The 12611-nt window shown below is 52.4% G+C and overlaps 3 protein-coding genes across 3 annotated transcripts; 1 reads left to right on the forward strand and 2 right to left on the reverse strand.

The window, feature by feature from the left end:
* Window positions 1-408: 408 nt before the first annotated feature.
* On the reverse strand, window positions 409-2317 carry LOC118505652 (zinc finger protein 271-like). Its single transcript, XM_036041739.1, has 3 exons — window positions 2050-2317; window positions 1851-1969; window positions 409-1770 (listed from the first exon to the last, which is right to left on the reverse strand). The coding sequence occupies exons 1-3, from the start codon at window positions 2176-2178 to the stop codon at window positions 642-644; spliced, it is 1377 nt and encodes a 458-aa protein (XP_035897632.1). The 5' UTR covers window positions 2179-2317; the 3' UTR covers window positions 409-641.
* Window positions 2318-2383: 66 nt separating this feature from the next.
* On the reverse strand, window positions 2384-4420 carry LOC118505650 (serine/threonine-protein kinase rio2). Its single transcript, XM_036041732.1, has 3 exons — window positions 4260-4420; window positions 4046-4187; window positions 2384-3973 (listed from the first exon to the last, which is right to left on the reverse strand). Exons 1-3 carry the CDS (start codon window positions 4323-4325, stop codon window positions 2514-2516), a joined length of 1668 nt encoding a protein of 555 aa, XP_035897625.1. The 5' UTR covers window positions 4326-4420; the 3' UTR covers window positions 2384-2513.
* Window positions 4421-4539: 119 nt separating this feature from the next.
* Window positions 4540-12545, forward strand: LOC118505648 (Golgi-specific brefeldin A-resistance guanine nucleotide exchange factor 1). The gene is made up of 7 exons (XM_036041730.1): window positions 4540-4986; window positions 5116-7503; window positions 7578-7786; window positions 7873-10015; window positions 10186-10455; window positions 10536-10650; window positions 10723-12545. The coding sequence occupies exons 1-7, from the start codon at window positions 4885-4887 to the stop codon at window positions 11775-11777; spliced, it is 6282 nt and encodes a 2093-aa protein (XP_035897623.1). The 5' UTR covers window positions 4540-4884; the 3' UTR covers window positions 11778-12545.
* The last annotated feature ends 66 nt before the right edge of the window (window positions 12546-12611 follow it).

The raw sequence follows: 12611 nt of genomic DNA on the forward strand, positions 1-12611 counted from the left end.
GGGGTTGTGTTATCAGATAGGAAATTGCAAAAAAAAAATAGCAAAAATAACATATCTCCTCGCGATGCGAAAGTACGCCTTTTTTCTTGAACTGATAAGAATTGCGGTCACGAAACGAAGCAGATCAGGATTCGTGCGATAAGCACGAATGGTGAGGAGATTCAATGCGTATGACCCACGCATTGTTCGATTGAACCAGACCAGCATTTATGAACTATTTTTGTGCTCGTAATACAAACCTTCTTCTTCTTCCTTGGCACTACAACCTCGAGAGGTCTCGGCCTGCCATTTCTGGCTTTCTGTGACCTTATTTTACCCGTAGAAAAGTAGTCAGCCTTACGTACGGGGAGGCGGTCTGGAAGGCCTTTGAACCCAAACAAATTTGAATTTGAATACAAACCACGGCAGTTAAAATTTCGCAAATAAGCTTGTTACAAGTTTTGTATTTTAGTACACTAAAATATAACGGAACAGTTTCTTCGAATCGCCGCATAATGTTGATCGCCCTCGCGGTCGGCCCAGGGGTCTGGGGCTAATTATTTATAGCTAGTTAATCATGTGAACTGCAGCCCGGCATTAGCTGATCCGCGTTACCTCAAATATAGAAACATCACCACTTGCAACCTTTGGTCGTAGGAAGCTCATTCCCCGGCATGTTCTCGCTGCTTGTGTTTGTGAAATGAGCTGGGGTCGGTGAATTGGCGGTCACAAACGCTGCACTGGTACGGTTTCTCGCCCGTATGCAACCGCAAGTGGACCGTTAATGTTGGTTTCCGCTTGAAGCTTTTGTGGCAATACGCGCAGCTGAAGCTCTTGGTGTCACTGTGCACAACCTGCATGTGCCGGTCGTACGAGCTTTTGTACGTAAACGCACGACTGCACTCGGCGCAGTGATATGTCTTCCCGCCACGGTGGGTGCTTTCGTGATCTTGCAGCGCGATCCGTTTGTTAAACGAGCGGCCACAGTACGAACAGAAGTACTGCGGCTGTCGGCCCCGGTGCATGTTGTACTTGTGCTTTTCCAGCTTCGTGTCGGTGGTAAACTTCTTTCCACACGTGGCACATTCGAACAGCGTCACGGAAACGTCCGCGTGCACGCTTCCCAGATGTTGAAGCAGATCGCGATTGAATTTGAACCGGACCCGGCAGATAGCACATTCATTGCGTCCATCCGATGGACATTTGGAGCGGTTGCGTTGCTTTCGGGATACACACTGTGCCGTGTGTGTTGTTCGATGGTGACGGGCATCGGTTAGCGAGAGGAACTGCTTGGGACACACATCGCACCGATGGAATATGATTGCCTGTTCTGAGTGAAGGCGTTTTATGTGTTTGCAAAAATCCTCCGTTTCAGTGAACTGTTCGCCACAAACCATGCATTTCAGAAGTTTGTTATGTTCGAGACGATCGTCGGCATTCGTCAAATGGCTGACCTTGCACAGCCGTTGCTCATCGCTTGCCTGGCAGGAGTTATGCTCCAACAGTTGATGGAAGAAGGTAAAGGTCTGATTGCAACCATCACATTGATATCCGGTACAATCCTGCTGGTGTTCACCCAGTTCGGCCTGTGATGGGAATGTCGCTTCACAGTACAAACATCCACACGATGATGATGGGAGGTCTCTTTCTCCGTTACCATCGGAATCGAATTCGTACAAGTATTCCTCATCGTCGGACACGAGCCTTTCTATCTTAATTCTGTTGCTCTCCTCTACGGCGGTTATTTGTAACACCTCGATGGTTTCGCGATCACTTGCCCTGCGCTGTTTTCTAATGGATAGCAAAAAAACACATTAGTGAAATCTTCTCAATGCAGAAATGCCTCCCGCATGCCATATTTGTCTACTTACCGCAAAAGTGAACAAAATATTTGGTTTATCCTTCGAATTTCGCTCGTAATGCTAAAGACAAGGCTTATGTTGGTTTCGCACTCGGCACAAACTTTGGTGTACTCATCCGAAGGTAGCAGCTGTACAGTAATGAAAAGGAAATATGAATTAGCAATCCTTTTCAGATCCTGGCCAGAATATACCGTGGTGCTTTGCTTACCTCTGTCCCCAAAATCGTCTGCAGCTGGCTGCCTTCTTCTTCGCCACTGAACAACTCGAAGAAACATCGTGCGGAATCGCTTTGTGTTAAACAGAACCGGCACGTGGTAGTGTATAGTTCTGCAGCCATGTGAAAATCAGCCCACAACTATAAAATATTGCAAACAATCGATAGAACTATTCACAACGCTATATATCTTCAAAAACCATGTCGGCTAGCCGATTTGTTTATGTTTTTGTTCAAAGTGACAGCGGCTGTCAACGGTTATTTTGCATGGCGATCAAGGTGTATGGATACATACATACATTTCTGCGACTATGATAACATGAAAGCATTTGAGAGAAAAGTGCGATTTATTCTGGCGTAAATTATTACCTTTCTTAGTGGTAGAGAAATTATCCCACCTTCTTAACTAATCATATTTAACGGACATATAAGCTTTCAGCACCACCACGACGATCGACTCAAAACTCCCAACCGCGATACTCTTTCAGTGTCGCATTATTATCCTTACGCATACGTCGGACTGCACTCGCTTCACCCTTCGGCACGAGCCGTTTCTTCATTTCCTTCCTTTCGCGCTGCTCCATATCGCCCTTTATCCGATTGCTGACTATCGACGGTGCAATCGTGCTGGCCGTGGTGGAATATGATCGTACGCTGCGTGCATCGTCGAGCAGTTTTCTAACCATCGCCATTCGATACTGTCGCGAGGTGGTATCAACCGGTGCAGCTGCATCTTCCGGCTCGCTTTCTGGGTCGTCCGATTCTACAGCAACACGTGTGTCGTCCGCTCCGTGCACAGTCTGCTCTGTGGAGACAAAATCCTCTTTCTCTGTTTGTCGCTGCTGTAGGATCGAAAGATTTTCCGGCTCAATTTCTTCCTCTTCGTTGCGCTCCGGCAGCTCAAGTTCGGTCTGGCTGGACAATGATTCTAGGTAGCTGAAAATGGCTGCATTCGGTTCTTTCTTTTTGGAATCCTTTTGTGGCTGTTTTCCCTCGGACAGTTTCATTTCTTCTTCCAGCTTTCGACGACATTCCTCTAGCTCCTTTTCATCGACAAGTGGTTGTTCGTTGACTTGTGTACTATCCGGTACGATCGATCCATTTTCTGTATCTTCGTATTCCTCATCGGATTGGTCGTGATCCGAACATTGCGACCGGTTTTCTTCGTGGTACTCCTTCAACAAATCATCTTCCATCTCCTGCGTAAAACCGTACCCGGAACAGAGAACTTCCCGATCGAGCTCATCTTCACGCTCCAGGTCGCTGAACCGTGGGTAATCTTCGCTCTCGTAGCCAAACTTCTTTCGGAACAGTTCCCGCACACCTTGCACGTCTCGATCGAAGTACATTTCGGCGTTCTCGTGTGAGGTCGACACCATCTGTGGGAAATCGATTATGATCGGTTTCTGGTCGTCTGAAATCATTATGTTGAACTCGTTGAAATCGCTGTGAATTACGCCACAGTTTCCAAACCGCACGATCAGATTCATTAAATCGTCGTACAGTGCTTCCACATTGCCCACCTCGGTCACGTTCGTGAGCGGGTAGCCGTTTACGAGTTCCATTATAACGCAGTGCCGGTTGAAATCGATCGGTTTCGGCACGGGAAAGCCTCGATCGTACAAAGCCTTCATGTAAGCAAACTCGCGCGTCGCTGAAATGCGCGACAGATAAAGCCAGCTCATTCGGTGCCGCTTACCGTGATAGTCACGCTTTTCGCGCACATTGCGGAAACAGATACGACCGAGCCGATGCAGCTTCAGGCACAACGACTTTCCTTCCTCGTCCACAACGGTGTAGATGTTGGATTCCTTACCCACTCCAATCTGATTACCGAAGCCAGAAATGGCTCCGCGCAGTGTAAGCGATTTCAGCGCCAAATAGTCGTACCCTGCGTTCGTCAAGCGGTATCCATCGTCTGCAAATCCGTAGACAAGCACGAAAACGAAACCGTAAGCGGATTGATGTAGAAAGAAGCGCCACTACTTACATCTTTTGCCCCGTTCGTACGTTAGCAGCTTGTGTTTGCACAGTTCGCGCAACAGTTTATGAAGTCCACCAGTTTTCAGGCTTGCAATGGAGGCCACCAAAACGCCCGGCACAAGTTCGTGGTTCTTCATGCCCATCTCGATCTGCCCACACACCAGAAAAGGACGAAGAAAATGAACGAACAGCGAACTCTACAGCGATGTTTCACTACTTACCGCAGTCAAGATGCGAAAATCTTCCTTCGTGAGGTAGCGAAGTATTGATACATTTAGTTTTCCCATGATTTTTCCACTTTCTTCATGCGGTTCCGTTCAGCTGGTGCAAACTTTTCCCGTCCTCGTGTTTCGAGCGAGTTTCTGTTTACGTTTATTTGCTGTCAAAAGGAATGTCACGATTGCCCGAGGTTGCTACAATTGAGATGTCCGGTGAGGTGTATACAGACGTCGACAGGGATTTTTGCGACCATTCCCAGAGCAACAAGGCTAGAAACAAGGACAAACTGAGACAAATTTTGGTCCATTAATATTTATTACAGGCATTCTCTGCTCTTAGAACAAACGGAAACGGTAGATTTCTATTCCGACGGTTCGCTGCCGGCATGTCATCGAACAGTCTGCGATGACAACCTTCGACCCTTTGTTATGGAAAAGAGAAGAAGGGAAACAACGGCCCGGAGGAGGCAACAGGCAACGGAGAAAAAATAGTAAACGTCACTACTGTGAGTTGGAAGTTATGGTGGAAGTAGGAAAAAAGTGACACAAATTCAATTTACCCAAAGAAATTCGCTCGCCTGGTGCCCGTCCCGTGCTCCGTTGGCCAGCTGTTGGCCCCCTGGCAACAATGTCACCACCTGGGAATGGAATATTCGTCGTGCGGGGTGAAATGTCCACCCTGACGACGGCAATGCGCCGCGGGTCAAGGTGGAGCTTCAACACGTACCAGGTAAGGATAAGGGTGCACTTGCTGATGTCTCCATCTGGAATCGATGGACCCACCGAACAGCGCCTTTGCCGCGGAAAACGAACACCTTTTCGGTTAGTTCTTATCGCTTGAAAATGCATCCCTTTGCAGGACGATGACAAGGATGTGCTGTTGAAGAGTTTCCAGGAGCTAAAAGAGGTGCTGCTCCAGGTGGAAGATCTTCGCCTGGTGGAACCGAACGCGTTTCTCGCGCCGTTTCTGGACGTGATACGATCGGAAGAAACGACGGGCCCCGTCACCAGCCTTGCCCTGTCAGCCGTGAACAAATTTTTGTCCTATGGGCTGATCGACCCAACACACTCGACGCTTGCTGCCACGGTGGAAAATATTGCCGATGCGGTGACGCATGCACGGTTCGTCGGTACGGATCAAACCTCGGACGGGGTGGTACTGATGAAGATCATACAGGTGCTACGCACGCTGGTGCTCAGCCCGGAGGGCAGTGCACTGTCGGATGAGAGTATGTGCGACATCATACTAAGCTGCTTTCGGTTGTGCTTCGAGCCACGGCTGAATGAATTGGTGCGACGGACGGCGGAAAATGCGCTGAAGGATATTGTACTGCTGCTGTTCATGCGGTTGCCGCAGTTCGTGGAAGGTGGCAGCTACAACACACTGAAGACGCTGAAAATGCGTTCCAGCTCGATGGATCAATCCGGCAAGCGAAGAAAGTACAGCAAATCGAGCATGAAAGAAGAAGCCAAGCCTGCCGCCACAACCGTACCTAGCTCTACTGCAACAGTTCAGCCAGCGGTGCCGAAGATTGTGACACCGGCCTGTGCGGAGGATGCAGCAAATCAGCAAACCGGATCGGGAGAGGAACCAGTCACACCGGTAATGCTTACGGCGCCCAACCGGCTCAAGCCCCTACCACTGTCCACCACACCAGCCACCCCGGCGGGAGTTATTGTGGATTTGCAGGGCTCTATTTCTCAAACGCCCAAAGCTCCTGCAACGTCGGAAGCGTCAGTAACAACGGCCGAAGATGGCAGTTCCGTCGTTGAGAGCGAACAGGAAGCGGCTCCACTGCAGACGACCGACGAACCGGCACCAACCGATCCATCGTTTGTGAATTCTGTTGGCGTTCGTTTTACGTCCCAGCAGCAGGACGAGGAGATTCCGCCGGTAGCGGGCGCGCCATCCGTGTCACACGTCCCATATGGTCTGCCGTGCATACGGGAGCTGTTCCGTTTCCTGATTTCCCTCTGCAATCCAATGGACAAGCAAAATGGGGACGTTATGATTCACATGGGGTTGACGCTGCTGACGGTAACGTTCGAGGTGGGCGCCGACAGCATCGGTCGGTACGATTCGTTGCTCGCGATCGTGAAGGACGATCTGTGTCGCAATCTGTTCGCACTGCTCGCCACCGAACGGATATCGATCTTTGCTGCCGGGCTGCAGCTTTCGTTTCTGCTGTTTGAATCGCTCCGGGCGCAGCTAAAGTTCCAGCTCGAGCACTACCTCACCCGGGTGGCGGACATGATCATGAACGACAGCCCCCGGATACTGTACGAGGCGCGGGAGCTGGCCATGGATAATCTGCTGCAGCTGTGGCGCATACCGGGCTTTGCAGCCGAGCTGTACATCAACTACGATTGCGATCTGTACTGCTCCAATCTGTTCGAGGACCTAACCAAGCTGCTGTCGAAAAATACGCTCTCGGCAACGCAGGCCATCTACAGCATCCACACGCTGTCGATGGACGCACTGCTGACGATCGTCGAATCGATCGAAAGGAATTGCGTGCAAGCGAAAAATGGCCAGAAACCGAAATACATGCGACACTCGCGAAACAATTCCTATGCTACGGCGAAGCTCGTGCTAGATGCGTCCGCCGGGATTGGTACGCCACCGCCGGCACCGGCGCCGCCACCGCCTGCCCGGGACACCAGTGGGCAGGTAGCGCTCGAGCTGGAGGAAGCTGACCCGGAAGATCCGTGCGGTACTGCAGAACCGGCCGTACTAGTGGAGAATATTAGCAAATTTCTACACTCTAGTCAGGGTGATCGATTAAGCCGGGGAGCGATCGTTGGTGGCGCGTCCGGTGGCGATGAGCCCACCGTCGACGGTGCAACCCTTCCCGAAGCATCGCCACAGAAGCTAACGCACGAAGAGCTAGCGGCGATCAAGCGCAAGAAGCGCCTGCTCACGCAGGGAACTGATCTGTTCAATCAGCGACCCGAGAAGGGCATACAATTTCTGCAGGAAAATGGACTGCTGAACGCGGTGCTCGATCCACAGGAGGTGGCCCAGTTTTTGCGTGAAAATTCGGGCCTGGACAAGAAGATGATTGGCGAGTACATTAGCAAGAAGAAGAACGTGGAAAGCCGCATCCTGGAGGTGTTTGTGAAATCGTTCGACTTTGCCGGATTGACCATCGATCAGGCGCTTCGGCTGTACCTGGAAACGTTCCGGTTGCCCGGTGAAGCGCCGCTGATTTCGCTCGTGATGGAACATTTCGCCGACCATTGGCATGTAAGTATCTCCACGGAACGGAACTACTTTCCCCTTCCTAAATGGTGACTCAAACATCGCTTTTGTGTGCTTAGGAATGCAACAACGAACCGTTCGCCAACACGGACGCTGCCTTCCGTCTGGCGTACGCAGTGATCATGCTCAACATGGATCAACACAACCACAATGCGAAGCGCCTCAACGTACCGATGACGGTCGATGATTTCCTGCGCAATCTGCGCGGTTTAAATGGGAATTCGGACTTTGATCAGGACATGCTTTCCAAAATTTACCATTCGATAAGGTAATTTGGCTCGCTGGTATCATTCGAAGGCATTCTGTAAACTGACACTAACGAAATGTTTTTTTTTTATTGCTTCGGTCCAACAGAAACGAAGAAATCATCATGCCCGCCGAACAGACGGGGTTAGTGCGCGAGAACTACCTATGGAAGGTGCTGCTGCGCCGTGGAGCAACGAAGGACGGTATCTTCCACCACGTCTTTGGCCCACAGCACGACCGGGAGCTGTATCGCGTTATTCAGGGCTCAACGCTGGCCGCGCTCAGCTTCGTGTTCGACAAATCGCTCGATAACGTGCCACTGTACCAGAAAGCCATCGGCGGCTTCATGAAGTCGGCCGCCATTGCAGCACATTTCCAGCTGCACGGTGACTTTGACGCACTCGTCCTAACGCTGTGCAAGTTTACGACGCTCCTAACGCCACCGCCGAACGATGCGAACGAAATCGCGGCCAGCGTTATGTTTGGCCAGAACGTAAAGGCCCAGCTCGCCATGCGCACCGTGTTCGGGCTGATACACGAGCATGGCGATTGTATGCGCGAGGGCTGGCGGCACACGACGGACGTGCTGTTGCAGCTGTTCAAGCTGAAGCTGCTGCCCAAATCCCTAATGGAGGCGGAAGATTTCTGCGAAGCGAGCGGCAAGGTGACGCTGCTGCGCGAACCGAACCCGCTGCCCAAGACGGAAGCGGGGCTGTTCAGCTCGCTGTATTCGTACCTGGCGAACGACGGCCAACGGCAACCTTCGTACGAAGAGCAGGAAGTGATCAAACTGTCGCGCAAGTGCATTCGCGACTGCCAGATCGAGCAGATCGTGAACGAGTCCAAGTTTTTGCAGCTAGAATCGCTCGAGGAGCTTATCGGATGCTTGCTGGCGATGATCGTACCACCGGAGGCGCACAAATCTACCGCCCCTGCGTACGGCGAGTGTACGGTGGTGTTTCTGCTCGAGCTGCTGGTGAAGGTGTTGATACAGAACCGCGACCGACTGTTGCCGGTTTGGGCGCGGGTGCAGGAAAAGCTGTACACCCTGTTGGTGGGTGCGTCCACGAACGAGTACACCTATCTGCTGCAGCGCACCACCGTTGCCCTGCTCAAGCTGGCCATCTATCTGATGCGCAACGAGGAAATCTGCTCCACCATACTGCAGAGTTTGCGCATGCTGCTGGCACTGCGGCCGGCCGTCATACTGGCCATCTCGAAACCGATCTCGATCGGTATGTACGAGCTGCTGAAAACAAGTGCCCAAAACATCCACACCGAAGCCGATTGGGTGATCGTGTTTACCGTGCTGGAATGCGTCGGAGCAGGCGCAATGCCGCCGGATTACTCCACCGAGCAGCAGGGCGCGGTTAGTGGTGCCAAATCGGACAGTGCGCTAAGCAGCGAGGAAGATTCGGGTCTGCCCGACCGTGGCTACATTTCCGACTCGGAGCTGAGCACGGCCACGCTACCTTTGGTAAGGCCGGTAGCGCCAGCTTCCACTCCGGCACCACCCGTCCCAAGCAGCCCGACCACGGGCGATGCATGGATCATGGTCAACAAGGATGCGATCGATCTTGTGCCGGGTGGATCCGGTGGCCAGTCGCCCGCCACCTCCGTTCGACACTCGATTCAGTACCACTGTAAGCTGCTCGAGCACTCGCCGTTTGCGCTGGTGAAATGTTGGGAAAGTCTGGCGTTTATCGTGCGCAACGTGGCTCACATTACGCCTTACAACTTTGAGAGCTGCGTGCGCTGCATACGCACCTTTGTGGAAGCGTCCATGGGCCAGACGCACCATCAGCGTGAGTACCACCAGACGAGTAAAAGGAAGCCCGGATCATCGGCCAAGGACCGTCAGCGGAAGCGCGAAGGGGCAGCGCACCAGGGCGGTGCCGGAATGTCCTCATCCTCCTCCTCGTCACTCGCCCTGGACAGCAGCGATAGTGAGTCGGAAGAGCTTCCGGAGCGTTATCAGTCGATATCGATTCAACTGCTCGATTTGATGCACACGCTACACACCCGCACGGCCCAGATCTTCCGCTGGTGGGCCGAAGAAGGCGGCGCTGTGCCACAGTGCGCCTCGCTCTGGTCGCAGGGCTGGTGTCCGCTGCTGCAAGGCATAGCACGGCTTGCGACGGATCATCGGCGACAGGTGCGCACCAGCGCCATCACCTGCCTGCAGCGCGCTTTACTCGTCCAAGATCTGCAGACGTTGACCGGATTGGAGTGGGCGGGATGTTTCAAGCAGGTAGGTTTAGCGAAGGGGACTATTCGATCTGTGCATGTCAGGCTTGATCTTCCGGCTCACTAGAAGTCATTAGACCAAGGAAGAACAGTATGGGTCTCTTCATGTTCGTCCTGGAGCGGCCGTACTCGGTCAGCAGATACAAGTCAGATCCAATGTTATCCTCCCCTCAGGTGCTGTTCCCCTTGCTCCAAGAGCTGCTGCAGGAGAAGGCAACCGGTCCAGTTGAGGTATCGCTGCTGGAAGAATCCCGCATTCGGACGGCCACGATCATGTCCAAAGTGTTTCTCCACCACCTGACGCCGTTGATCGCGTTGCCCAACTTCCAGGAGCTGTGGCTGGAAATACTGGACTATTTCGAGCGGTTTATGACGGCTGGCTCGGACATGCTGTACGAGGCGGTGCTGGAAAGTCTCAAGAACATGCTGCTCGTTATGCATTCGGTAAGAAGCGATGCCACCTGTACTGCACTTTTCTACCGAATAGTGCCGTCTAATTGCTAAACGTTTGCGTGCGCTTTTAGGTTTGCGTGTTTCACAACACGGACGGTGTGACGCATTCGTTGCTGTGGGATGTCACCTGGCAGCGGATATCCGGCTTTTTGCCCACGCTCAAGGATGAACTGTTCAAGCACGAAGGTAGCGCGCGCTTCGCATGGTTGCTGTATGTTTTGCAGAAACAGTAAGCGAACGTTTCCCATCTCTTTGCAGCCGCTCGATCATCGGTTAGTATTGGTGGTAGTTCGGCAACAGGAAGTGCGGGCTCTGGAGCATCCCACACCGGCCCAACGGTTCCACCGACGCTCGCCGGGGAGCAGCAGCACATTCTCGAAGGCGGACAGATCAATAACAGCTCGGCCGTAACGGAAAGTATTAATCCGCGCGTTGTGCTCCATCCCGTACCCGGTTCGACCGGTTCCGTACTGTCCTCTTCACCGCCGGATGCATTCGTTCCGCAGCATCCGGGCCATCCGGTGTCGTCGACGGTTGAAGTGCATCGCACACCCGTCCACCGAGTAGCGCCCAGCAATTTGCTTATGAGCAACACGGCAACGAGCGATTTTAATGCACTGCCGCTGATGTTGCCGCGTGTCACAACGTTACCACCGCCACCGGCAGCATTACCAATTCTCGGACAGCAGGAGGATACACTGAACGTGCTGCTACCGTCTCCCGGAAGGGATTCGATGGCGCAACAAAACCAAACACCCGTTGCGTCAAACATCATTGAACTACCGGGATGCGCGGGAGCGGCTCGTACACAGCATTTGCCAAGCACACCGGACGCTAAAAAGCGCGAACCGGAAAGTGAGCCTTCGCCAGCCACTGCCGCAATGATCCCCGACCTAGAAGCTGGCAATGTGCCGCTGAGCCATCGTTTGGCAGGTTCGCAGTACCCTTCGCTGCAGCACGTACCGATCGGTATTGCGCAAAGCTTCGCACCGATCTTCGTACAGCCAAATCCGCTTCCGGCGGAAGCATCCGACATCTACTCGGACTACATTAACGATCCGTACAATCTGACACTGCAAATCGACAACGGTAGCGTTCCGAGCGTCGCATCTGCATCGATCGAGGAAGGCCAATCAAGCCCAACGCCGGTGGCGGCAACGCTAATGACGACAACAACGACGGCAGCGACGACGACGCCGACACCAGCGCCGTCTGCGCAGTTGGCGAACGTATTTCAATCTGCGCAGTATTTTAGTTTCCCGGCCAGTGGCCGTATACCGCCCGGCTCGGAGATGCTTTTCGGCGAACCGTAGACCCGTGCTTTTGTTCGGAGTTCTTATTTTAAATAGTGAACATTCCTAGCAACCGCTTTTCATTGTCGCTGACGATTGTCGGTTGTTGTTGTGCCAGAGCAGGGGCGGCAACTTTTAGCAAATTTACGTGCGGGGGAGCAGTCTGCAGCATGAGTGAGACACAACCAACACTGGGCGCGCGGGTTAGGTGCGATCGAAGCGCAGTCTTTTTCCGAATTTTTGAAACGATAAGGAATGCATATTTCTTACGTAAAGCAGCACTTCCATTGCTTCTATCGTCGGACGGAGCTAGCTACTCGGTGTCTCTAGCGCCATGGTAGCGCCAACGTATTTATAGGTGGCCACTTCCGTTCTGTTAGCAAATTAGCGACTCGTATTGTTTATCACGCCGGCCGGAAGAGCGTTCTAAGGCTGGCGCTTGTTGTTCAATTTTAATTCCACTGTTTTGTGTCTTGTTTAGGGTTTTCCAATTTAACACTATCCGTTCCCGATCTGTTGAAGCACCACTACTAGCATCATCACTCCCCCCGGGGGAGGGCATGGGTATAGAGGAGGTAGAGCTCTTATTTAACCACATGGTACTTGTTTTTATCAAATTATCGCTCAGCTCATTGATGGTCTCGTCTTGGGAAGCTTGGAACACAATTCACGAACGGCATGCGTGGAGTAGACGGACACACACGCACGAATGTCCCCTCTAACATACATTGTACGATGTTCGATAGCGAAATGAGATCAAAGTTTAAGAAATAAATATATTACCAAGTAGCTGTTTCTCGCTCAGCTCACTCGCCCGGTGTATGAGAAAAGGCTACCTCGGCATGCTGTGCCCGT

The sequence above is a fragment of the Anopheles stephensi genome, chromosome 2 (genome assembly GCF_013141755.1).
Source record: "Anopheles stephensi strain Indian chromosome 2, UCI_ANSTEP_V1.0, whole genome shotgun sequence".
Lineage (NCBI taxonomy): Eukaryota > Metazoa > Arthropoda > Insecta > Diptera > Culicidae > Anopheles > Anopheles stephensi.